This window comes from Nothoprocta perdicaria, unplaced genomic scaffold (genome assembly GCF_003342845.1).
Source record: "Nothoprocta perdicaria isolate Ctin4 unplaced genomic scaffold, notPer1 scaffold_5, whole genome shotgun sequence".
In the NCBI taxonomy this organism is placed as follows: domain Eukaryota; kingdom Metazoa; phylum Chordata; class Aves; order Tinamiformes; family Tinamidae; genus Nothoprocta; species Nothoprocta perdicaria.
The window spans coordinates 5,442,901-5,470,272 of record NW_020455754.1 but is presented as its reverse complement, the minus strand read 5'-3'; the positions used below and the strand labels follow the sequence as shown (position 1 = coordinate 5,470,272).

The window sequence follows — 27,372 nt, the reverse complement described above, 5'->3', positions numbered from 1 at the left end:
GCAGGAGATGCTGCTCTCCAGGGCAGAGGGCAGCTGGTGGGCCAAGACCACCCCAAATGAGGTACTTCTACAGTTTCAGTGCCATGGGGCTTGTGGCACCATCCCACATGACCTCTCATATAATCACTTTCCACAGCCCCTCAGAGCAAAACAGTTTGAATTTCCTGGTGCTCAGAGGAGCTGTTTGGAAGAGGACACTTACCGTAACAGTTAAAAGGTCACCAGAATACATTTGGTCCTTTAAAGCAAACTTTTATCCGTGGATTTCCCAACATAAATCAATGAAATCTCAAAACAAGCCTCTGAGGTAGGTAAGTATCATTTAATGTGTATTTTACAGGCAAAGAAAGAAGGGCTGAAGGGAGGTGAAGTGATTTACCCAAGACCTTGAAAATGAGTCAGAGAAGAAAACCTGACCCCAGGTCTTCACCATAAACCCCTAGACCCCGCTTTTCCTCTTCAGGCCTGACATCTTCACCACCCATTTACAGTAGCTGTTAGACCCAACAGGTGTCTGGGGTTTCTATCTAATGGGTGCTTGGTTTAAAACTGGAGCAGGGAGCTGCAGGTCCCCTGGGGAGGTTTAGTCAAGAACAGTGACAGGGTTCTGCTGAGTTACCTTTATTGTAGAAGCATGCTAAGAACACAGCGACACGGCAAAGAGCCTGAGCAGAGCCGAGCCCAGGCAGGCACATGGGAACTAGACCTGGGGAAAGAGTGGCTGGGTCCCCTGAGCCCCTCGCCCTCCACCTGAGCAAGGATGGGGCTGTCCTTCATGCAGGGCAGGGGGATGAAGGCAGCTTTGACAACACCGAGGACGTGTCCGTTCCTTTGATGCTTAGTGTCAGTTCTTCTGGTATTTGCCCTAGAAGGAGGCAAAGAGGGAGGAAGATGAAGAGCTTATCCCTATAGTCCTGAAGTCCTACAGTTAGCTCCCTGCTAGGGCTCAGTGCTCTGCAAAGCATCAGCACCCTGGCTCAGGCTGGCACCAAAGCAAAAAGCACATAAAGCCCTTTGCCCCAGCCCTGCAGGCTGCCTGGGGGAGGTCTGACAATCAAACCTTGTGAAATGTTGTCTCCAGGGCAGACTGGCCCAAAAGGAACAAATCACAGCACTTTTCTCCTTACCTTTGGTCACAGCTGATTCCTGAGACTTGCTGACTGTAGGAGCTCCGTTACTGCTGGAAAGAAAGAGCAGAAAATAAGTGCATTCCCAAGCATGACCAGGCAGAGCATTCGTGTTTGTGACATCCCTGCTGTCCCAGCAGCTCCTGGCTCGACCTCTGCATGGAGCAGAAGCTGCAGAATGCGGCACCAGGGCAGGCAGGCTGGGAAGCTGCCAGTCTGGGAACATGCACTAATTTCAGCCTGATGCTTTTCACGCCTAATACTTATCTGCAAAAGGTGCTGCTATTTTTATTTTCCTTCTTCTGCCTTCTTAGTGACAAACTGACAGAACAACCATCTTTGTAAGAAAACTGGGACATGTCCATTGAAAACCAGGGAGTTCTCCATTTCTTCTTTAAGGAACAGATTTAAGAGAAGGAGAAATTAGATAGACACCCCCCCACACTTTTTTTTTTTTTTTGCCTGGCATGTTGGCTAAAATGGGCATAATGGTGCATAGCACAGGGGGGACTTGTGAAAAAGCCTTCAAACAAGAAAAGGAATCATAAGATGCAACATTAAAAGCAAAACACACTGGAACGACCCATAATTAAACCTCAATCCCTAAAACCTTTAACGCATTGGGGGATCTAGCAGCAAGCAAGGTTATCAAACCAGCGCAAAGCGGCAACAAATCCCTCAGCCTTGGAGCTGCATTCAGAGACACAGAGTGGGGCAGAGCATGTGCCAGGCAGGATCAAAGGAATCTGGTTTGGGCACAGCCACCAGCGGAGAGGCAGAGGGCCTGGCAGCTGGCCAACACAGGGCAAGGCTCTCCACAAGAAAATTCTCCACTTTCCACAACGCTGCCCAGATACACCCTCTTTCACATCAAATCCCTCTCAACCCTCCTTTTTCTTGTTCCTCCCTATGGGAATTTTTTCCTCACGAGAACCTGTCCCCTAACCAGGAGAGGTGCCGGAAACACCTTTAAATCCAGTGGGACCTTTGCTGCCAGAAGCGGATGCAGACACTGACCTACATAGTCGTAGAGATGAGGCATGCTGGTCAGATTTCATCATCTGAACCAGCATCTCCAAGGCTAACTTTAAAATATGATCCAAAAATACGTCCTTCAAGTCTGAAGGATATACTTTGGACTATTTCACTTTTGCTCTGCGCATCACTGCTATCTAAAAATCATTTCAGACACCAAAAGCCCTGCTGGAGCTGGTCTCCTCCACATTTAGCAAGTAACTAGCGTCCAGCTCGTCAGCAGAAGGAAAGAAGGAAGGACTCATTACACTGGAGGTTACTATCAACTGCAGTGTCTGAAAATAACATTGCTCAGTGCATGAACAGATCTTCTCTCATTTACAGGCTTCCAATTCAGAAACGAGAGAAGCCTTTGATGGACTCCACAGCTCTGCCAAGGAAATGGACTTCCATAAATGTCTAATTTGATTCTTCAAGTGATGTAATATACTTAGAATAAGAAAGAATAGATCATTATATGTGTTTTATTTCTCCCCTTCTCCTGTTTTGCCTGCATGGCAAGAGCTTTTCACCTCCCCTTCGAATTGATTCCACTCTCCTTGAAATACTTTTAACTTGGCTATGAATTACAAAGCTCATTTGCTTTTCAGTAAATGGCATATTCCTATAGCTCTCACATCTGCACAGCTAGAACAGCTTGGTATAAAATCCCAATCCAAACACATCCAATGGACACAGACAGGGAGAGCCCAGCTACACAGTGAAGCACTGGACACTGCAGAGCTGCCACTGGTTAAGATGCAAAAGGCAACTGAGAAATGCCCAACTCCTCCCCTGTGCAAGACCAAGACAGAGTACAAGATGCTTCCCAAAGGAGGCATGAAGTGCAACTGAGTGAATAATTATCATTGTCCACAGCATGGCATGAATAGTGTTAATCGCCCCATAAGCTTAGTTAACCTGCTAGTTAACCCAACCACAGGATGAAGACTCAACTCCCAGCTACTGCCAGAGCAGCACTGCTAGCAGTAGCCAGCAGAGATGTCTTCTCACTCTTTACTCTGCCCCTCTCCATTCCCATGCTATTTTGGAAGGAGACAACCTTTCTGCCTCAAGTCCATGCAAGGCTGCTAGGTCAACCCCACAAGCCCACATAATGCCAGCTGGGAGTTCTCGATGGAAAGCTCTATTTTTCCCCAAGTGTTCCCAGTCCAGAAATGACATGCTCCTTACCACTTCTGCAGCAGGCTTTCGGCATTCACCTTGGTAGCTTACTGTGATGTAGTTTGTAGCTCTCCTGCAAAAGGGAAGACAAGCCGTTGCCTGTTATTCTCTCGCAATGCTGCAGCGCTCTGCCACCAGCAGGACCATCCTCTGTGGACTCCTTACTGCTTTGATGCTGCTTCCAAGAGGATGGCATTTACTACTCCCAAAATAATTTTATGAAAGGGTAGAAGGGGAACATGGGACTCTGGAAACTTGTGCATCTTAATTAGCTGTCATCAGATTAATCTCAGGCATTTTGATCTATGTTTGCTTAACAGCGAGACACCAAGGACACACTTGATAGTGAGTCATGATATATCAAAACAAACACTGTGCTGCAAAAGACACTCGGGAATGGTGGATGGCCCTGTATTACTGAAATCTCTCCGCCTACTCACATGGCAGCTGAACACAAGTCACATTCATTTTTGTATGTTTTCCCATCAGTGCCACAGACGGGTTGTGAGGATTTGCTGCAGAAAATCCTTCCACCCTTTACCCCGTGCAGAATTCGATCACAGTCCAGCTGAAGAGAAAAAGAAATCACATTTGGTGCTGGTTCTTTTGTAAGTCCCTTTAAAATGCACAACTCGGCAGCACTTAAAATCCAAATGCCAACACGAGACCCCTCTGCAGCATGTCCATTGTGCCTGCAGCAGAGCTGGGCTTGCAAAGGGAGGTAAAGCCCCTTGCTGGGCTGAGCATCCATATAGCTTGCCCAATCTGACTTGATATTTTTGATCAGGGGAGGTTTATTTCTCTGTCTGCATCCACAAGATGACAAAAGCTTCTACTTGCCACTAGTCTTTCTTTACCAGGGCCCTGCTGTGTTTTATCTGCAAGATAGCAGACACCCACCGGCAAAAATTAAAGGAAATCCTCTAGAGCCAACTCCAGCCGCCCGAGGGCAGTGCAACACACAGCACAACTCCTGACGCTCACCGAATTAAGAGATGTAAACAGTATATTAAGAGCTATGACTAATTAAGTGTGCCCTCTTATTTCTTCTCAACCACAAGAACAGGAGTATTTTTGTGCAGTCTCCTGTAAACGACACATGGCACAGAGAGAGCGGGAGGAAAAAAATAAAATCACAACAGAAAGTGGCCTTCTTGTCCCTCCAGGGATCCCCAAGGGCCTCCTGCACTTAGGTCTGTGCCCCATTGATTGCTAGATTAAATGCCAAAGAGCAGAGGTTGATGACAGCATATCCCATTCCTGCCACACATGGATACACACTCGTCCTTAGCCCTGCTGCCCTCCTTGGCATGCAAAAGTGTCAAGACCAAGGAGTGACTGATGGGCTCCCATCCCCTTCTATGAGGCCATAAAACATGTTGTGACAGCTACAAACGGTGCAACCAGTTCAGATTGGCAGTGAGAAAGCCTCAGCTCCATCCTATGTGTAGACCCCTGTTCAGCACCAAGAAACCTCCCATGGTCGGGCAGGGCAAGGTGGCCACCAGCGGGCTCCTGTGACAGCATCAGGCCGTTCAACATCACCTGCTAATTTCCTTAATGTGCTGTTTCCTCCCTCACCCACACAATTAGCCAGGACATCAAGGCAAGCAGTGCCGACCCTCCGTATTCCCCAACAGGCTCCTTTCTCCACACCAGGCCCTGCTGTCTACATGGGGATGAAGGTCAGGACAGCAGCAACACCTGGGCAGCACGACATTCCAGTGGTGCCATCGTGGGGCTGCCTGCACTGGAAGTGCCAGCAGCCCGAGAGGGCTGGGCTGCCCTGCTGAATCACCCTGCATTAGCGCAGCTAATCGCTGTCCACTCCCCCGATACCGCCACCAAACAGCACTAAGCACTCCAGCAGCCTGTCCTTATTACAGCCTAATGCCTCCTCTGGAATGCATTAAAATTGCTGCACTTGAACCACCTCCTCCTGTTTCCTTCCCCCTGCCACCCCACTCCAATATCCCATTTCAAGAGTGGTCAATGATACAGGTTTCTCGGAGGGTTAATGCGATTTTCAGTAAAGCTCTCCCCAAGCCCCATGGAAACATTTCCTATCCCTTCCGAAATGTTTTTTAAGTTACTGAATGAAAAAGCTGGAGGAGCTATAAATGGCTTTTTTCCTTTTTTTTTTTTCCCCTAAATCATCCTAGCTGTTGGCAACCCTCAGTGGCAGCAAGTTCCACAGCTCAGTCACACATGTTATGGTAAATTATTCTCTCTTATCACTTTTACGTTTTCCACTGCTTGACCTCATTGAAACTTTTACACTTTCCTTTTGTAGGGATAGGGAAAGCAGACACCCCAATCGTTCCATTCCTCCACAGACACTCATCACCTCTGTTGGGGCTTACCCTGTGCATCCCTCTTAGCATCCAAGGCCCTTGGCCATCCCTTCATCCTGCTCTGGACCACAGCCCTCAATTCTGCACCTTCTGGACATTCATGGTGAATGCCACTCATGTCCCTTTGCATATTTTTGGGGCAAGAATCCAGTCTAAATCCAGCACCCACCATAAAGAAAGCACCAAGAGCGAACTGCAATGAAAGCAGCTGAGGGGGGTCCCAAATCCAAACAGGTTTAGGGCCCTGGTGCTGTCCCAGAGGATGGCATCAGCGCAGCTCCCTGCGGGCTCCCGCAGCCCTTACCGGCTGGTAGGTGTCCGTGTCTCGGCTCTGTCCTTTGCGCTCCAGTCCAGTGTCACATCTCCCACCGCGCTGAGCCGGGTCTCTCTGCAGGCTGCCAGGGAGAGGGAGCTCAGTGCAGGTGCCCATGGGCACAGAACACAACCCATCCAGGATCATGGGTCTCCCGTAAGCCCCGGGCTGGGGGAGCTGCACACTTGGCAATGGGAAGAGGAAAGGGAAGCCCAAAGGAGCCCCACGCAGAGCACGTCACTGCACCAATGCAGAGCAACACTGCTTAGAAGTGCAAAACCCTTTGTTTTTACCCTTTCTTTTAACAGAAATCTCCTGGTGTTTTTTTGCAGAGGTAAGGGATGGACATTTTTGAACAGAAGGAGGGTTTCACTAGAAATGTGCCTGCTGCTTAGTGCCCCTTTGTGATGGAAAGAGCTTTGGAAGGGCCCAACTGGACCAGGGACAGCACCAGCAAGCAGAGGCAGCCCTCCCAGAGCCCACGCACACACAGCCCTGCCAAGCTGCAGAGCTCAGAGGGCTGCACAGGGCTGCACAGACCTGTGTCTGCTGGGAGAAACCACTCCAGCACCAGCAAGATGGCACCTTTGCCAAGGACAACCCAGCTCCATCTGCTCTTTCCAGCAGAAAGCAACAACCCTATCCCTAGACCCAAGGGGGAGAAACACCATTTTAAGCACCCTGCAGCATTCACTTCTCCACCCCAGGCAGTGGTGCTTCCGTGCTATTGAGCTCATCCCCCTAGGAGCAACTCCCAGCTATTTCTGGAGAAAACAGGCTGTGTGTGGAAGGTTGCATAAGATGGAACAAGAGCCAGTGCTGCAGGCCAGTGCAGTCCCTGGCTCCTGCTCTACTCACCCTTTGCTTGCAGAGGACGGACGCTGCTTGTTCACTGTCTGCTGCCACTCCGATTCACTGCAGCTCTTCTGCAAGAGGGCCAGGAGGAGCACGTTAGCAGAGCATGGAAAGAACTACCACACTACTGCAGAACAAGCAAAACTAGAGAAGTTCCCATCCTTTCGCACTCCTAAGTGCAAGGAAGTGAGCTGGTCACAGAGAAGCACATGTGATGCTTGTTCCAAGTAGGTTAATATCCACCGAGGATTAAAGTTTGAGGGCAGGCCTTTATGTTGGGTACAGCATCTCGTCACCAAGAAAGCAAGCAGGGTTATTCCACTAGGTCCAGGTGGAATTTGCACAGGTACAAACAAGCATTTATTTAAATTCAGTTTTATAACATGCCCTACTTCTCCCTGTTAACTGCACCAGTGTTATACCAGGCTGACCACACATGGTCCATGCCCACCAGTAGAACAGACACGCTCATCAGCCCTTTCTCCGAGCTCAGGTAAGGTCTCCACAGGCAAGGCAAGCAAACTTGGTCTCACCTCAGTTTTCCTCTCTGAAGTGAGCTCACGGCTCTGCTGGGCATTTCCCCCTGACTGGCCTCCTCTTTGGGCTTCCTTTTTGCTGCGGGGAGAGGAGAAAAACGAAGTGCTATGGCCATGCAAGCAGCGCCCAGACACGAGGCTGCCCTGGAGCCCAGCACCACGCACCAGCCTCCCTTCTGCAGTCCATGCTCCTGGTGGCTCTGCTCCTAATCCCCACCCCTAAAGCCTTCTCCCTTCTCCTCACCATTCCCACTGTATGCTACATCCTGGATCCAGGCTTCATATCAGGGCTGCTTCTGCAGATGCACTAGGGGAGTAGAGAGAGAGCGCATCTGGAAGGCAAAGTACAGGCATGGGAAACTCCTCGGAGCTGCCGCGGCAGAGACAGTCCCCTTGGGAAGGGGGTTGCTAGCTATCAACCCTGCTTCTCCTCTACGCCACACCGCTTCTCACCTGCCCTTGGGCCTTCTTGCACCAAAGGGGAAGCGAGAAGAGGGGCAGTGACCAGAGCCCTACTGCAGGAGCATCTCCTTGAGGGTCACCGGGATGCAGGGCTCTGCTCCAGGTATCACCCACAGCTGCAGCTTCATGGGCTGAAACTGCAAGTTTGCAGCCACAGGGCCCCCTCTTTGCTGTTGCTGCTCAGAGGAAGTTGTACTCACAACTTGTCAGCGCACATGAGACATTTGTTGATGTGCTGCTTGCCCGAAGAATCCCGAACAGGGGCATTCTCCCTCGTGCAGGACAGCTTTCCACCGGCCTCGAACCTGGAGCGATACTCACTGCAGTCATCCTGCAGAAGGGAGGGCAGCGTTTAAGGCAACCTGTCTTCCTTGCCTTAGTGATCTGAGTCCTAGGAACTTGGGGTTTCCTGCCAGGAAAGCATGAAACCATCACAAGTGCATCACACAGGAGAGCCAGGGCGTGAGCAGAAGAGGCCTTGCAGCACCAAGCACTTAGCATTGAAACAGAGGAGTGAGTCAGAAGAATTATGGGTCCCTCTGCCGAGGCTGCACGTGTTGGGAGTTTTCCAGTATGGTCCCACTAATTATCATGCTCCGTGCTGGGCTATCCAAAGCACGCTAGCAATGCGGTTGATAACGTAATGAGACCCTCCCACTTCTCCCAGCATCCTTAATACACAAGTTACAGTCTTTTCCCAGATCATAGCTCTGATAGTAGCTTAATTTACAAAGGAAGGACTACCGCCCCCCCCCCCCCCGAAAAAAATCTATCAGTTTAGTATGCATGGATCAAGAAGCAACAGATAAAACAGAATCACAGTACAAACATTCTTAAAAGTCCATAAATAGCAGGAGGTTCTTTGGAGAACAGATGACTAATTTGTTCCCTGCTCAAAATCACCATACAGAAACTATGTTAATTTTCCTCATTTTGTAATATGGATGTAAACATTCAATCATTCTGTTTTCAGCTATTTAAGAAACTGCATTAGCTGATTTCAGCAGCAGATATGGAAGTAACTGCATGTCATCTGCCCTTTCCTTTTTACTATAGGTTTAGCATTTGCTATTTTTTGCCTACTTTCTCCATTAGAGGGTTTTGGTTAAGTTGCATTAAGGCCCTCCGCAGGTCAGTAGCCTCATCTTTTCCTTGCCTTAAGAGCCTTCAACATCTAGTCCTCTTTGGCACAGGAAGGATTTCCTTGGCAGCACATTCCTGCATCTCATCCCTGGACATCCCAGCCTCAGAGCCCTTGGCTTTGCTGAACATACATTGTCAACCACAGAGCAAGCTGTTGAGAGTCCAAAAGCCCATGCTGTTCTACTCCCGAGCTAGTCACCGAGACAGCAAGACCTGAGGGACACACAGGGCAAGACAAGAGACCCTGGGCAGAGCCTCACCCTGCTCCTGACGGCCCCATGGCATCTCTCCCATCACACACACCCACCTCCACTTTGGGGTGGCTCCTGGAAAATCCACTGCTGCTCATTACTCATTCATACCCCCTTGCCCCCATGCAGTTCAAGGGGCAACTTCCCTCCCTGGTAATCTCCAGGAAAGTCCTCCTGGCCCTGGCAGCCTCTTCCCTTGCAGCAGCCTGGAATTGGAGGCTTGTAACTGCTACAAACCTCCAACTGAAGACAGATTTGCCTTTCCCTGATCATCCTCACAGCCTCAAACCACCTCCTTTTCCTTTAGTGTTTCTGGAGCTTTGTTAACTTCCTGACCTCTGTTGTAAAAGCCTCCCTGAGCACATCCGAGACTTGTATTTGCCTTTTTCACAGGCCTCTCACCACTGACCTGCTAATAAATGTGGGGCTTTCTTATCCTTTGTCACTTTTAATTGACAAGCTGGGATTCTTGTTAATCACCAACTGTGTGATCTTGCAGTCTCTGTTATTACATTTTATCTCATTTCTATTACTCCAGGCCTCCGCACTATCCAATTAGTCCTGTGTGATCTGCTGATCCTTCGCTGCCAACACTGCTGCCCAGCTTTGCCATCAAACTTCCCTCACACGCTTCCATTTTCCTTTGTGCCAAGGACATTAGGAAAAGCACAAAAATGAGCCTGGCCTCAGGACTGAGCATTAAGGGGACTCCACCAGCTCTCTGCATAAATAAAAAGGATCAAAGTGACTTTTTCCTTACAGAATTGCTCATCAGCAAGGCAGGAGTGTCCTGCAATGCACTGGCCACAGCCTGGACCAGTGACACACAGCGGGCACAGCTGCACAGTGCAAGCAAGGTGCAGCCAGGATGCCACAGGCCCCTGGGGACAGGGCAGGCTGCCCTCTCCTCCCACAATAAAAGTCTTTTGAACTTGAATGTGAAGCTTTCCTCCTAGATTTTTTCCCCCCCCCCCCCAAACTTAGCATCCCAAGCAAGACTGGGTTCTGTGCTCTTGTGCCAGATGTCAGGACAGCACCGGATATTTAGTTTCTTTCTCTGAAGGGATTTGTCACTGTCTGTCACTCCACCCGTTGGTCAGAGGGGTAGATGTAGCATTCAGCAAAACCTCTCTAAATTCCTGCCTCCCAGCTAGTCGTGTCCAAAGCTCACGGGACCAGCACAGGACTCCTCGCTCACTAGCCCCGGGGAGAGCTTTGAGCCAGCACTGCCGCTTGGAGCGGAATTTGATTGCCCAAAATGAAAGACATGCAATTCTTTCTCTTGGGGCTTCAGGAGCGTGAAGAAGAAACAAGCAGAGAAAGGAAAGTGGATCTCAAAATGAAATCAGTACAAAGCAACCGAGTAGAATAATGTTACCCCTTCTCTATCTTGGGTGAAAATCCAATAAAGTTGTATATCGACCTGCCTAATACTTTAATCTCACCTTATTTTTTCCTTGTCTGTTTTTAGATGACTTCTGCTCATTCTCCTTTTTGCTGGAAGGGAAGCAAGATGAAAGAGTGAATAAAATATTGCTCCCAGGGAGCAAGAGACTTGCTCTGCCAACCGCAACACGAGGAGTAAGCAATTCTGCTCTGTCTGGTGTCAGCAGCCAGATTGTCCAACAACAGCTTTGTCAATCTAACAGAAACAGCATTTTTTCCTCTACTCACAACTTCTCTGCACACATGATGCACTTATTGCTGTGCTGCTTCCCAGAAGAATCCCGGACAGGGTCGTTTTCTCTTGTGCAGGAAAGCTTCCCGTTCTTGAACAGATCCCGAAATTCTCGGCATTCATCCTGTAGAAAGGCCAAAAAGGAGATTTGACATAGATATGTTTGACAGAGATATAAATCATACTAATCCACAAAGGATTATCCATCTACTGAATTACATGTTGAAAACAAAATTGTTTCCCTGAGGCACAAGTGAGTGGCAAACCAGAAGTTGTTTGTTTGATCAGAGTCTTTTAAACCATAGCACACAACATATATTCTATTAGCAAATAGGTTGTTAAGTTTGTATTTTTCCTTTGCATCCAGGATAACCTTATTTTTAGTAGACACATGCAAGATCCCACCTGAAGGACCTTGGTTTTGTTCCAAGTACAAAAACAATATATTTAGTTATTTCTGAATTAAAATTAACTCTCATCTTTAGTGAGTATTAATTTTAAAAAGCTATGTCCAATAAAGAAAGCAGTAGGCATTAAAAAAGAAATCCTTCCACACCTCACATTTCCAGATGTGCTAGAGCATAAAGACGACCACTTATCTTCCATATAACAGGTTCTATAAATTAAGCAAAGTGCTCTTTTCTGCGGGAGACTTTCATGGCAACGCCTGCTCAAGCTTGTCCTTGCTTTCCTCCGAGCAGCTTTCCGATGGCATGCGGGATATGTCAGCACATTTGCAGCACAGGCGACATGCTCTGTGCAAATGCCTTTGGGATCCTTTTTGGAGCACTCTTCTGGACCCCGTTCTAAGGTTATCTACCATTTGATCTATAACATTCTCCTTCCTCGCACACAGAGGGAAGACAGATTTATGACCTATTCCCATTTTGCAGATGGGAAAACCAGGCCCAGAGAATTACTTGCCAAAAGCCTAGTCAGACCCAGAAAATTACTTGCCAAAAGCCACACAGGAAAACCACAATTGAACAAAGTTATCCAGTGCAAATATCTGCCTGGCACCTTATACTTCCTCTTTTGAGGCCATACTTTGGCAAGTCAGATGTTTTAAAGATTTCCCTTAGAACATCTGTGCTTTAAGCTGTTCGGGCACGCAACAGCTAGTAAGCTGTGCCATTCAACCAGGAGGTGTAAAAGTTGATCACTGCAGCCAATATCAGCTGATGCAAAACAGTTTGGTCCTTTAGAGACTAAGAGACCAAGACAGGAAAAGGGACAAGTTCCTCCCCAAGACAACATGCTCTCTAGAAAAAAAAAAATTGCTCTGGCAAAGAAAACTAAAGCACATCAACACGATAAACAAGGCAAATTAGAGCTAACCTGCTCCCACACCCTGCTCTAGTCAGGGCACCATTACTGCTATTAATTATTTGTCAGATGCCATTTGTGTTTTATAAACAGGCAGGTATCTCCCTTAGCCCACACCACGGCTCAGGCACACACCTCACTTCGTTGGTAGTTCTCCAATAGGGACTAGACCGACTGGGAAGAGTCTGGAGGATTTCTGGTTTATTTTATGTTATTGGAGAACAATAAAAGCTTCCTACTCCTTGAGCCCCTCCTCTTGCCAAGACAGAGGGCAGTTATCAGCTGTGGTCCTTTCCCACCAGCTGAGCCCAGGCTGCCCCATTGCTGTTGGGAAGCACACGCAACAAGTGGGACAGATGTACGAGACACCATGATGCCACCCGCTTCCCCTTACACCGATAAAACCGGCTTCAGCCGTGACATTTCAGCTCACCTCTCTTGTAGAATTCATGTTTCTGTTGACTTCACCACTCCCTTTGTTTTTCAGGTATCTTTCCCTACAAGAAAAGGAGGCGTGAGCAACAGAAATGTGCGTGGTTCTGGGACGTAAAAACCAAAATAGCTGGTGATTAAAGGCCCAGAGCTGCCAACCCCACCTCCTCCTTGCGCAATGCAGCAGGAGGGATCAGGACTTGGAGCTCCAGCTCGGTGAGACATGCTCCAGCTATTCAGCGTCTTTACTGGGAACATTTTACTATCCTTTCTCTCTAACTGCCAGGTGTTCCCAACCTATTAAGCATCATCTATGGAAGATGGAAGCTACATCCACATGTGCTCTCATATACCCCATGAAATGGGACTATTTGGAGAGAGCCTGCAGAGTTCACAGGTTTGCCAAAGACCTACAGACCAGTCTATCTGGCCTAGGACTGCAGTAAGTCACTGTATGAGGAAGGGACATGCTGCAAAGCTAGGACAACATCCCAAACCAACATAGCAGCTGCCACAAAGCAGGGCCAACAGACAATACTCACAGGAGCCGCTTGCACATCAGGCATTTGTTGAGGTCAGTTTTGCCGTCGGGGCCTCTGATGGGCTCGTTATCGTAGGGACAGGAAAACCTCCCGCTGCGTAAGAGTGACCAAGTTTTCATGCACTCATTCTGAAAAACGTGCGGGAGGCCAGTCAGTGGAAAAGGGCAATGAGAAAGTCCAAAACTCATCGAGACAGCCATTACTTGCAAGAAAAGGAGTACAGGTTTAATTTGCCTACAGCTACAAATTGCTACCTGCTGCTGCAGAGGAGTACTCTCCAAGTCATTAGTCAAGAGCAGAAAATACAGCCCTACAATTGCCAGCACGATGCAAAAGCAATGAACATAACTGAAGAGCAAGGGATGAATTTCAGAAAAGCACTATTCTCTGGTGAAGTAGAGCATTAATACTCCCCAACACTGTATCAACCAATTCACTCCTTTTTGGCAACTGGAAATACAGATTAAAGAGAATTGAACCATGCAGTTATCTTTGGCTACCATGTTTTCTAAAAGCATCTTTACTAAGGAAAAAGAAAGTCAAGACATGGACTGAGTTTACTTTTCAGTCACCGAATCAATTATTTTCTGAGACTCACATGGACTTGGCTTAGTTTTTTTCATTATCATGTCCAGAAATCCTCAAAAATAAGGGTTTCTGCAAGTTCAGAAGCCTATAGCAGATATCATTAGAAACACAACTCACTTCTCGTGAAATTCCTAGATGGGACCAGTCAGGTATGTGCACAGTACACCAAACATACAGACAACATCAGCTAGAACCACTATTCAGTGCAAATGCATTGTCACTAAATAAGGAAAATTTCACTCCCTTTTTTCTGCCCCTGGAAAAGATTATCATCTTTCATTTCATTCTATCTGCTTAACTTTATTTAGTGGGAATTAAGCAGTGTGGATGGCACAAAAAAAGAATCAGAATAGAAAAAGGTTGGACTTGCCTTAATTGAAGCTCTGCTAGCAACATCTGTGACAAAAAAACAAAAGACAATGAAACCATACCAAATCTTCAAAGGAATTTTTTTTAAATCAAAAGCATTTAATTAACATACTTGATGCAGTTTCCTAATCCATCCCAATACCTCTATACAAAAGCTAATCCAATACAACATGACACATTGGTTAAAAGAACTGTGGCAAGACATATTTCTCTGGAACAGTGCATTTTTTTTTTTTTATAATTCAAATGACAAAGCATTTTCTTTTTAGCATCTTTGTTCCTTTACTGTATTAGGTTTTTTTTTTCACTTTTAAAAAAGTCAAAGTTTCAAGGATGCTTCAATAACCATTTCTTTTCCATTTTGCCCACTGCCTTGTTAGTGGTATTAATTTTGTTCCCCTTTCCTCTTCACTTAAAATCGGGGGGGGCCAAAGCAGGCCCATGATGCTGTTGCTTGTCTAAATCTGCCTAAATTACTCTTCAGAAGACATTCCATTTGCAATGCTTCACAAACTACCAAATTAGTAATGATTCAGTAGATAGGTAGTTGCTATCTGTTCCTTTATGCTAAGCCATTTAGGGACAGTATAATACGCGTTTCATCCTTCTCTCTTGCCTCATCTGTGACAGCACAGGGAACACCAAAAAAATCCCCCATTAATATATATTCATATTGAAAAGGAGATAAAGACCATTAGACCAAACCTAAATTCCTCCTAAAGCCTCTTTATTATAGCCATATGAAAAAGTATTTGCTAATTAGTTGACAACATAGTGTCATTTCAGTCTCAATCTTCTTTCGATTCTGTGGTTTCCTACATTCATCAAAAGGTATATTAGTTTTTTGCTCAATGTTAAACTCTTTATGCAAACTGGCTGGAAATTTGTCTTCTTCCACATAGATTTCTTGTCTTTTTTTTTTTTAAAAGCTGTTACTAAACTCTAAGAATAGATACTTTTCATCCACTGTACTTTTCATCATTAAAAAGGTCCTCATTAACAACGCCATATAAAGTCAATACCATAAAATTAAAAGTGATGGCTTTCTTGTTACGTCACTATACTTTTTAGAGTAAAAGTCCTCTATAATTTTGTATCTCGCTGTTTTTAAGGGAGCTCTCAAGGCTGCGTGCCACACCAGTCCCAGATTTCATTGCATTGCATTGAGAACATCAGAAGTTACTGACCTGAGAAGCAGAAAAATGCCAGAACAAGGACCACCAAGGCACCTCCTATTTTCATGGTGAGGGTGGCAGTTGTTTGCCTACGTTGACTCTACTAGTGCATTGCTCAATGAAACCCAAAGAAAGGGCTCAGGTCAGATCATGTATATATAGAGGACCAGATTCTCCGCCTTCATTGTGACACAACCTGCCCAAGAACGATCATTAGCCACAAAAACCTGTCTGATGACAGTAACTCTAAATTCTAATGATCCCATTAACACAATTAATTTCCATAAGGATGGGACATATTCAAGTCACTCCCTGCATTTTGTCAGGGAAGAAAATTACAAATAAATCATTTCAGTTTCCCCACAGTGCTGAAGGAATTCATGTCGACTTCAGGGTGGTTTATAGGACAGAGGTACTTCAGTTGGCACATCCTTATTTTCCTTTCATATCCCAGCACAATAGTTAAAAGGGTTTTATTTTAACAACTTGTCCCAGTAGAGACAAAAGGAGAGTCAGGTCACTGAAGACCCCTGGAAGTTAGTCTATTTTTATAAAAGCACCCCTCTATGAACTTAAATAGCAAACAACCAGGTAAGGTGGAAAAATGCCAGGTTTGGTGCTTTGATGAAACCCTCTGAGTTTGCTCCCAAAGTCCACATAGCAGCAGTGCTAGTGAGATAAGTATGTTGCAGAACCCTCATCCCTTCCCTATCTCTCCCCCTTGTTTTCAGAAGAATAGGTTATTTTATTAAATGAGACCTTTTCCAATGTGTAACTTGGCAGACCACAAGGGTACTGCTCTTCAAGTAAATCCATATCCAAAGAAGTGTGACATTATCAGTGCTAGAAGGTCCAACAAAACTACTCTGCTCAAAGGTCTCCAAAAGAATTTATTTAAAAAAATAATAAAAAAATAAAGAGTATGTTGCTCCATGCAGTGTTCCTCAGAAGATACAGGGAAGAAAACAAAGATGATGTCAAAGTTTTGGAATGCAACTTACGTGGGAAGAAATAGGGTGCCTTGATCTCTGAGGAGAAGAAAGATTCAGAGAAACATAATTTGCAAGGTTAGAAATAAGTGGATAAAAGGAAACGACTAAGAGGAAGAATCAAACAGACCACGCATGCTGCAGCTGCACAGATGAGGGGCAGGTCAGTGCCCTCCAGGAGGGAGAAAACATACTTTTGTATGATCTTTGCAGATGGACCAACACCACAGTTCTAAATATTAACCCTCATAAGTAGTTGCCACATGTTCCCCAGGTCAGAATATTTGTTTGTTTTTACAAGCAGATCCAAACCAAGTAAGCAGAAACCCTTAATTTGGTCTGGGGTCATGCCTAACTTTTCTTTTCATGTCAAAATGAAGGCATCTACAGGTTCAACAGCAGTGACCTCTAAACCAAAATATAAACAGCCTAAGGTCATATAGTTGGTTAATGGCAGTGAAGAGCTGTCTAAACCCTGAATTAAGATAATTTCTGTATTCATATTTTCACTTGGAATTAGCATAGGAAGCCATCAGGAAGAGAATTACCCTGAGAAGACATATCTCAGCAAATTCACTATGAAATGAAAGAAGGAAAATAAGTATGTGTATGTGTACGTGTTGGTTTAAAATGGGTAAAAAAGATGAAAATCTATTGATTAATCAAAATATATTCTCAGCTGCTAATGAGTCTTCCCACATGTGGTCACAAAACTGTCAGGTTTGAGCAGGAGAACCACATTTGTATATAAGTTTTGCTTTAAAAATCATCTTTTATTGCAGGAGCTATATCCTATAACTTTAGGAAATAATTCCATCCAAGACAAGTAGCTGGCCACCCTAGCTTTGCAGGAAGCACCATGGGTATCAGACCCAGTCAGACCTGCTAGGTGAGAGCACTCTGGGCACCATGAGAGAAGCTCACTTTGAGCAAGATGAAGGACAGAGACGCAGGCCCACAGACCAGGCCAGCCCTGCCACCGTCACGTCTCACTCCCACCCTTCCATCACTGCACCAAGCACATTCATACTAGTGCACAGGAGAAAGCCAGAACCTGACAAATACACTTTATCACCACAACCAGAACCGTATTCTGTGGACCAAGTCTCTGAAAAGAAAGGTTTTTCCTGCCAACTACTCTCCCATAAATATAACTTCTTCAAAAGCTGGAAACTGGGAAGGAGATGGGGAGAACCCTACACACAGCCATGGAGCTGGAAGAGTATTCTCCTGCATGGCTGAGTTACAAGAAGAATCCCAAGTAGAAAAACAAGGGACAACAGCCAGACGAAGCAGCGCACCACTGAGGGAAGTAGCTACAAATAAAGAAGTGTTACAAAGACCCTTTTGCTTATGTCTTTATATTTTGGAAGTGAACAGTATGCAAATTATTTCATAACAGCTAAAATGGCCCTCACTAGGCCCTTTTTCTCTCAGTCAGTACTAGGAAGAAAAAAAGGAAATAGGTTAAAAAAATCACTGGGGAGCAACAGGGAAAGTGTAGGGAGAAGATGAAATATAGCTAGTATACAGTTTGGCAGAAGATCCTGGGCACAGGGGACACTCACCACTTTCCTCTTCAGAGCCCCTGGAGACAACTGGGAAAGGAGTCCAATGAGCAATCAGATGGCTGACAGCCAAATTAGTGATAAATAACTGGCTACCTTCCTTATCTTAACTCTTCCGCTTCCCCATGTTCTCCAAATTTCACTTCCTCTCAGGTTGTGCATATATGTAAGCATACAAAATAATTCAAACACCTTGTTCATACAGACTTTTAATTTACATGGCAGCGTTTTGCAGATGTAATTACTCCCTTTCTAAAAGGATTAGAATTCTCGGTCAATGACGCCCATGGAGAACTTCCAGGCAATATAACTATATTTCTGCTTCTCCACTTCAGCAGCTCTTCACACTCTGTATCCCTTTGCACCTAAACACATGGTCTACATAGCAATCATCCCTGGGACTCTACACAGTTGATTCCACATCTGTTTCACAGATGTTCAGCCAGAGGGTTTTCATTTGTGGCTCCTAGAGCAACGTACTCTTCTCCCATCAGTACCTGCCCCTGGACAGGTCAGGTGGGTAATATGGTCACCATACAGTAGCAGGGACGGGTTCCTGCATGGGGCTCCAAGTCCTGAGTACTTGGGCAGAAGTTTCCTCCAGAGGCTTCCACCATTCCCTGGTACAGGGATACCCAGGGCAAGGATCTCCCAATAGAGATGCCTACCTGGTGCTGAAGGTCAGTGGGACAAACACATGCACCTGAGGAAACATGTTCTGGTAGCCAGGCAGCTCTCATGGTCTCCCTACCAGGGAGGGATGGCCCAGTATCACTAGGGTCTGCAGTGTCTCCTCTAGGGACCATGAGCTATATGGTCCCATTCTCACTGCTGAGCAACACAGTGTTGTGTTCAAAGGCTCCACAGCTTCCATGGCTGGACAAAAAGAACCCTGGCAAGAATTTATGGCCTATCCTTTGCCTCTTCTGCATCTACTTTGGTATAGCTCTCAGAGACTCCCCTTAGCAGTGCTAAGCTCTGGAATTCTGATTTGAACACAGAAAACCTCCCATTTCTTTTGATCAGTGCTGTGACTTCAATACTTGCCAACGTGATTCTCTGAGCAAAGGAGGTCTAGAATCTCCTGTGGGGTTTACCCAGCATCATGGCTGGCTGCTCACACTAGGCAGGAAAGGCAACACACCCATCTCCTGCTGCTGACACTGCTCTTTCATGGAGCCCAGGGCTCCCTGCTCTTCCTCCACCGTCACCATCTCACTAGGCCCAGTGTGCTCTGGTGCAGTTTGTGCTCTGCCATCTCTCTAGACACCCCACTGACACTAACACCCCACTGACATGTAGCCTTCAAGACCAGCTCCCAATCCCTCTTCTCCTGTTCCAGAAAAGAACTCCCTTATACCTGGTGAGAAATGGAAAGTGATAACTTGAGTAGGATTTTTTTTTAAAAAACAATACAGATGTGCCCACATTCCCAGAGCTGTTCTTGCCTATTCTGATCAGCATACTTTTTTCCTATGATCTTTCCCTAAAGGAACCTCATCTGAAGCATGAAAGTTTACCCTTACCACTTATTTCTCTGAAATAGTGAAACTTGTCTCCTCTAGCTCACCAGTACACCACTTTCACAACCCAACAACCCTTAGCGCCACAATATGAAATATAGTCTCTTAGCACATTTAACAAAGCAGCAGTCACAGAAAGAAAACGCACAATAAATGTTGTTTTGCTTCAAACTCAAAGCAGTCATAAGCTCTTAACTTCCACAGTGCTTCATGAATTACACTTCCAGAATGAGACATTTCAGAAGGCAGCAACTTCAAAGACACTCATGGTTTCTAATTATTTCTCAACATTGTTAACAACTCAGAACAAGAGGTACAGAAGTCCCATTGCAACATGCTTTAGGCTTATCTCAAGCTGTCAAATAAAATATCAATTGAAGAGCGCATTCTGCTGCCCTACTAATACTGCAAGCTAACATAGCCTTTTGGCCACATTTCCCTTGCCCACAGAGAAATGCAAAGTCCATTCAGTGCATCTCATTAGCTTGTCCAGGGCCTTTGAAAGGGTTCATTTCTGCTGTCACTAACCATCTTGACATGACTTCTCCTCCAAAACACCCAGTTATGCACCTTTACAGCTGAGACTCTAGTGTAAAGCATAAACATGAGTTACAACCCTCTCCTTAGTACAGCTCAGGAGATATCGCTCACGTACATCCAACACAAGAACTAGCTTTATAACACTAAATCAAATCATACTCTTCTGCTCATGCCTACTTCCATAATTTAAGCCATCGTAGTTGATCAGCCAACAAGCTATCAGTCCCAAACTAGTGGAAATGCTGTGGGCTTCCAGACTGTGACAGCCATGCACATTAAGAGTTTCCCTGTTAATATCTACTGCTGTAGGAGCCCTCCAGCATGCTCTGCCCAGGTCTCCAGGGGAGCAGGTCTTGCTTATCCTGATGTTTCACCCTTCTTGCAGATGTGCAATGTTTGCAGCACAGTCTTTTAATTTGATGATGAAATTCCTGAGCCCAAAGTGGATCTCCACCAGTATGGCCCAGTAAAAAAAAGTTCTTTCCAGCTAGCTGCCCATTTTCAACCTATATCTGTTGGGTATACAGCCCAATTGACCAGCACTGCAGCTGGCTCTTCACACCACCCTGCTGCACCACTGCAAATGCAGCAGCTGAATGTTAACTCCCAGCATCCTAGAACATAGCGTTGTTCCCTCTCCCTTGGCTCAATCTCAAAGGAAACTGAATTGCTGGAGGCCAGGAGAGGAATCATGAGGATATCCCAGTTTCATCCACACCTGAATTTCAGGCACACAGTGAGCCCTGTGCCTCCTAGAGCACATGTAACCTCAGCAGAGATCATTTCAGAAAGATATCCAAAATAGAGCAGCAAGTTTCAGAGAAAGATAATGTAATAGAATTTGGGGGGCTTGTTTTAATTCATTACTTCATCAGCAGCTTCCCTTAGACCCAGCACCTGTAGCATCCTGCTCTAGCCCCAACATCACCAGAGTCAGGCCCTTCCCTGCAACTGTTTTATTTCCTGTCTGAACCCATTTATTACCCCCAATCTAGTCCTAAAATAGGATAAGAGCTTGGCTGGTTGACCAACTTACACTCCATTTGCACTACTTCCAGCACAAACCAGCTCTGATTTATCCTATACTGAGTCCCCTTGTCACTTCTGCAATTAAATCACAGCAACTCCCAGCACTTGTGCTGGAGCCACAGCATAGACCTTGCTTTGGGGCCTTCTTTCTCAGGCCCCAAGTAGGCTGGGAGCCACCATGACACAGGGCTGGCTGTTCTGGACAGCCCTTTCCACTGCTGACTTAGCTGGAAGGGATCCAGACAGGAGAGGAAAAGGAATCAGGAAATGAGCAACAGCAAGAGGTGTATGTCCGAAAGGCAGGGATGAGGCCAACTTTGGAAGATCACATTAATAGTGTGCAACACAGCACACCTTCAAAGCATTAATGAATCCCCATGAGATTTCCCTGTTATTATTTGCATTTCAGACCAGCACATTAAAATGCAGGTGGCCACATTAGCCTCTGGGTCACACCTACTTCAGTCTATTCATCCCTGGCCTTATGCTGGAAGTTATCCCTGTAGTGTGAAATCCTCCTATGAGTCAAAACAACACTATCTCTGAGCCAAGCACAGGAATGGTCAGTATGATCTATGGCATGGTTTGCAAATGCACCTAACCAGTCCTATTGATCTCTTCAGGCCTTCAAGAAAAAAAAAAAATTGACTTGTAAATTCTTCTCTTCTCCCACCAGGTTGAAGGGTACAAAGGGACAAGAGCTTGTTGCCAAGTTGGATTATTTTTTTTAATATATATTCACATTTTGTTGGAAATTAAGGCAGAGAAAATAAAGGCCAGGCACATCTGTTTAGATGCTAACACCCTAATTCTCCAGTCCTGTTTCACCCAGCTGCCTCAGTCCTGCCCATGGAAAGGTCTGACCTTCCAGCCATGAGCCTCCCCTACAGCTTGTGCTTGCAGAAGGATGAAGCTGCCCTGGAAAACCACCCTCAGTGGGAGAGCAAGTCACTCCCTAAGCTATAACTGATGCCATGTGGGGCTTGGGAAGTCGGGATGTTGGAATCAATCTCTGCATTCAAAGGAAGATCTAGTTTAGAAGCAGCATGTCAAAGCAACGAGCTCTCCCTTGACTCCAGGGTGTCCTGCCATTTCTAACATCAACACTTTGCAGGGCAGTCTTTGCTCTTTAAAAATTGTTAAATTGAAAATGGGAGTTGGGTTTGAATCTAGAAGGCCTCAGCAAAAACATCTGCGCCATGAAAGAGACTTCCACTGCAAACCACCGTGACATCCTATTGAGCTAAAAGGACTTGCAGCCAAGGCCACCAAGATCTGCACTTTGATTAGCTTCACAGAGGCTAGCTGATCTCATGGCCGTTAACAGTATTTGTAGCTTAGATAAGGGCAATCAAAATCTCATCATTCAGGGCGTAAACTGATCGCCTGCAGGGGTTAGAAAGGAATTTTACTTCATGGGTGACATTGCATAACTGCCTGAATTCATGGTGGGTATTTTCCAGTTCTGCTGAGCACCAGTCACAGGCTACAGCTAGCAAAGCTGGGTATGCAGGCTGAAAAGCCAAAATCATCGTGAAAAAAAAAAAATCCTACCCCTATTGTTTGGGGACAAAATAGAATGTTTCTGGCCTTGGCTTTGACTGAGGCATGAAAATAAAAGACAATGACTAGCATCAGGCTGTTGAAACAGCAGGATTTCAGAGGAAAGAAAAAAAACTGTCCTGAAATCAATCTGCTGTGGCCAGGAAAGGAGAGTGCCCAGCAATTCTACAAGTTCAGAGTAGGAAGAAAAATTATGCAGCAAGAACTGACCCATTCAAGAAGCACAGCCTTGGTCCATGCACAGCTGGCCGGGGTACCAAAAGCCATCCTCCAGAAGTACTACAATGTTCTATGAAACACAATGTCTCCTCACCAGCTATTCCCACCTGAACAATGAAGGACAAGAACATGATGTTTTACTCTACCAAATTATTATTTATACTTTATCAGTGGCAAAAGCTCTGTAATATCAGGACTGGCTGCAGGGTGTGGTGACACAGGAGCCAGTCCCCATCTCTACAGTCACAGCAAGAGGCCAAAATACATCCCGCGTGGGTGTTGGTTGCTCTTGGATTATAGTATCACCACACCCACACTGCTAATTGAACCATGAAACTCTGATCTCCGCCATACCAACCGCTAGCCTGATGGCAAGAGCCACCAGCCACGCACGTGATCCCTCATAGCATCTGCTGTTCCTCGGGCAGATCCTGTAGGATCTCGTCCTCAGATCTGTAAATAGAAGTTAACTGAGAAGAGGCAAGTGCCATCCACATACTTGAAATTATGCAGAGAAGGGTGACAAGTGATGTTGCTGGGGATGTCTGCGGCCTTGAAAGCAAATAGAACTACTCTGAAGGCAATAGGGATGTTTTTGTTGAAAAAAAATTTATATTCTGTTATATTACGATTTTTTTATGCCTTGTTGAATTTTTTCCTCCCATAAGCCTCTGCCTCTCCTTCCACACCTTCCAGATTTACAGAGCAATGGAAAACATCCATAAAGATTTGGGTTTTGGTCAAAAATCCAATTTATGTTAAATACCATAGAGCATTTTAAAGCTACCCGTAACTATAACATTTCAGCCACTATTCAACCTTTCCCCAACCCGCTACTGATGTGGCAACATTGGGATAAGAGGATACTTATCTCTTCATATGAGATGTAGAAAGGCTTAAACTCATTGGGAAAGGAAGGTCTACTGTCAGATAGCATCATCATCTTCAACAGTATCAGTTCGGTTGCTAATGGAATAGATTAACCTTATCAAAGCTAGCAGTGCAGTCGTTCTCCAATGCTTCAGGGAAAAGAAGCATTAGAAACATACCCGGATTCTCAGAATCACATTAGATATAAAGCAGCCTTCTGTTTGATTCTCACTGCTCTGTTGCCTCTACTCACACAAAAATTGAAGTATCACTGGGGGCACTCAAAATGTAAGCCTGGAGTCCTCCTCCTCCTCCACATTCTGGTCAAACATTGCAGAGAAAGTTCACTACCATCAAATTCTTTGCAAACTTTTACCTAATTTCCAGGTACTATACTTACTGAACTAATAATCCCTATGCTCTGGTAGGAGTGTTTGCCAGGCTCCTTTTGGCAACAGCTGGAGGAAACTATGACCAGTTTGAGCAAACTTGGCTTCTCATACCCACAAACATGAGACTTAAGACACCAGTGCAGCAAAGCACTCGCTACATATTTTACACCCAGTACAGGCATGAATCACATCTCCCTAAGGGAGCGCTAAATGTGCAAAAATTGTTCTTCTGTCAGGCTGAACACACCTTCCAGCATCACCTGAATGCTGCCAGCAGAGAGAGTTGAATGCTACGGAAGTTTTTTCTCCCCTTCCAACTTTTCCTCTGTAGAGGACAAAAGAGGATTAGTTGTCATCTCTCTCTCTCTCTCTCTCTGTCACCAGGGACAGCGTTCCTTGTTCTTCGTTTCTCTGGCTTTTCATTTACACTCCAAAGAGAAAAAGAAATTCTTCCAAAGAGCTTCTGGGTCATGAAAGCTTCTTCCATCCCATTTTGTGCTGTGTGAAGCACTCCGCTCACTACTGGAGAACATCCTCAAAGTCCTTCAGTTCACCTCTACTACACACATTTGATGTTAGTGCAGTATGTGTTTAACCCAGCCTATTTTCCATAGAACTCTTATAAACAATCTCTCTTCCATGGGCATTTATCCACATTTGGAGTTATTTTTATCCCTGTAACAGGAATGTGCTCACCACAGGAAGACCCAAAGTTTAGCCTATTACCTTTAGCCATCTCTTTCTTCCCTCACATTTAATAACACTGCTTCACACACTACACTGGCCTGTGCACCCATGTCCAACTTAATAAGCACCCCATTAGAGTCAGGGCGCCAGTCTGGGGGTAGAGCAGATTGGCTAACAACCGTGTAATGACAGCAGTGGCTCCGATTAGCAATTTGGCTAGCGGGAACAGCACATGGCAGACACCAACAGCAGCATCCCAGGGCAAAAATGAGGTCAGGGAAAGCCTCAAATCAGTGTTAATTCTGGCTTTACTAGAGACATCTCTAGGCCTAGCCTGGCCTTTTCCTCCACTAGTCAGCACCTGGCAAAGAGTTTAAATCAATTCAATATCACATGGGCAGAAGGTAGGGAAGAAGCCCAGTTCCTGTGGGCAGTCACTTTAAGACAGCTAATGTCTAAGCTGAGGATGTCCCAAGTCTTTACCATACATGTATGAGGGTGTGAAACCAACAGGGATGCTCTTCCTAATGGAGTCTCCCAGCCAGGGATCCCTTCTAAAGCTGGGGTTTGCCTCATTTCCCAACAGAGAATAAAGCTGGGTCATTTGGGCTAGCTCTGAATCCATCTAACTTCTTCTCCATTGCTGCCTGGCCCTTCTGCAGGCCTGCTATGCCATCCAGATGCCTGTGGTTCAGAGGTTCATATCGTGTGAGCTACTGCATCTCTAGAAGGTCTGTCCACTACCATAGGCTGCAGATTGACCAGCACACAACTCTGTCAGTAAACAGATGCATTTTTCTTCTTGTATTTGTGTTTGCCACCATTTGCCACCAAGGGCCATTTGCCTTATGTGCTGACTTGGGGAAACATGCTTTGCCTTGGAGATACTCTGGAGTCCACTTTCAGGGATGCAATTGGATACAGCTATGTTCACTCCAGCATAAACACTGCACTTTCATTAGAGCTAGAGTGAAGAGACCTCCTGTGTCATCAAGTTCATTTGCCTCTTGTTACTAGTAACCACATCAGTAGATCAATTAGGAAGCATCTGATTGCTTGTCACACCTAACAGGCACCTCAGTACGACACAGGAATAACAGAATCTGAGAAGTAAAGGCTGGAACGAGGCAGCATCAGGCTTGAAACAGGAGGCAAGTGTTTCAGAGTGCCCTTGTCTAAGCAGAACAGAGATCTAGGGAGTTCTACATCACTGGCAGCTTTCAAGCCTAGCCCAAATGTTTTGTCAAGATATTTTCATCCAGTGGATTTCACCCTCACATCTGTGAGTATCTGAACAGCTTGCTAAGGGGTTTGTGAAAGGTAACAAGGAAAAGAAGTTCCTACGAGCTAGGAAATCATATACTACTGAGGGTTTTTTTTGCTAGATTTGCATCTTTGCAAAGAGACATCTATAAGAACACATAGCCTGTAAGAAAAGGTTAAAAAAAATCACTGCTATGATTAAAACAGAACCAATTCAGAAAAATCTGACTGCATTTAACAGATCAAGTTAGAAGACAACACTACATTGTTGCAGCTTTATCAGACACCAATGGATTTCTTATCTGGACCCAGGCCTCCAAGGACATGAAGTTGCCAATGGACCTCAGGTGGTCTGTGTTGCCTCTGCCCTGCAAGACCTGGGGAGCAGGTGTCAAACACACCTTGCAGGGCTGCTTTTCCTACACTACCTCCCACAGCTGCCTACCACACTTGCAGGCTCTAGCTTCTCTGCAAAGGTTTTTTCCCCCCTTTGCCACAAATGCGATTTATTTCCAAGCTGACCTGCTCATCTGTTAGAGTGAAATTTAAATAACGAAAGCCAAGAACTAAACCCATCGCTAGGCTTAAAAAAAAGCAGTTAAGTGGAGTTTGTTTTCAAGATTATAGCACAAAACCCTAAATGTCATAACCCCATGCCCTATGGCTTTTGTTCATATGTGTTAAAGATGTTGTCCCAAAGATTAGACTGACCTTAGTATATTTGTACTAGCTATTTCATAACAAATAAATCCCATTAAGAAACTTATTAGAAAATACACAAAAATACCTTTAAGTACACACTATTTTGTATTTATATCTGTTCAAATACCTTTACTACTTCACTGACAACTCCAGGGAAAGGGAGGATAAAACTCCATGCACACTTGAGGGAAGGAATAAGGTTTTAGGCCAAATAAAATGCTCTGCTTCATTATCAAGCTTTTCCCTATTCCACATCTATAATAAAACCAAATTGTTCCAATCCAAAATGTAGTTTAGAGATGAAATCTCTTAAAAGGCTCAGATGTGTTCAGAACAAATGCTCACATTACACATAGGTACATTTCAAGTCTATGCTGAGTGCCTAGGCATTTAGTGGAATTTAGTGGAATTGCCCAGAATTCAGAATATTCTGCTAAAAACTCTGAATTTGTGGCAAAATGGTAGTTTTCCTTTTTGCTGGAGATTTTTCTTTGAGAAATGGTGGTTGGGGGAGAACAAGAAAGGATGAAGAGAATGGAGACAGAATTTGAAATGTAGGCAAGAAAAATTTTGTCCTGTCAACAAGAAGGAAAAACAGCTCAGGCTTGTCCAGGAAGACATCCCTATAACACTAGAGACTTGTAGGACCTTTGTAAAAACAGGGCCAAGATCCTAGT

General features: G+C 45.3%; 1 protein-coding gene across 1 annotated transcript in view; it reads right to left on the bottom strand.

Annotated features, from left to right (window-relative positions):
- Positions 1–537: 537 nt before the first annotated feature.
- Positions 538–27,372, bottom strand: part of LOC112954346 (serine protease inhibitor Kazal-type 5-like) — a 41,070-nt gene continuing 14,235 nt past the window's right edge. Inside the window, exons 2-13 of the mRNA XM_026047521.1 lie at positions 13,219–13,346; positions 12,678–12,741; positions 10,915–11,042; positions 10,686–10,737; positions 8,047–8,177; positions 7,382–7,463; positions 6,852–6,919; positions 5,985–6,075; positions 3,767–3,894; positions 3,365–3,399; positions 1,128–1,180; positions 538–865 (exon numbers count right to left, since the gene is read on the bottom strand). Of these exons, the coding sequence (XP_025903306.1) occupies positions 1,134–1,180; positions 3,365–3,399; positions 3,767–3,894; positions 5,985–6,075; positions 6,852–6,919; positions 7,382–7,463; positions 8,047–8,177; positions 10,686–10,737; positions 10,915–11,042; positions 12,678–12,741; positions 13,219–13,337 (945 nt within the window). The 5' untranslated portion in view covers positions 13,338–13,346 and the 3' untranslated portion in view covers positions 538–865; positions 1,128–1,133. The remainder of the gene's footprint in view (positions 866–1,127; positions 1,181–3,364; positions 3,400–3,766; positions 3,895–5,984; positions 6,076–6,851; positions 6,920–7,381; positions 7,464–8,046; positions 8,178–10,685; positions 10,738–10,914; positions 11,043–12,677; positions 12,742–13,218; positions 13,347–27,372) is intronic.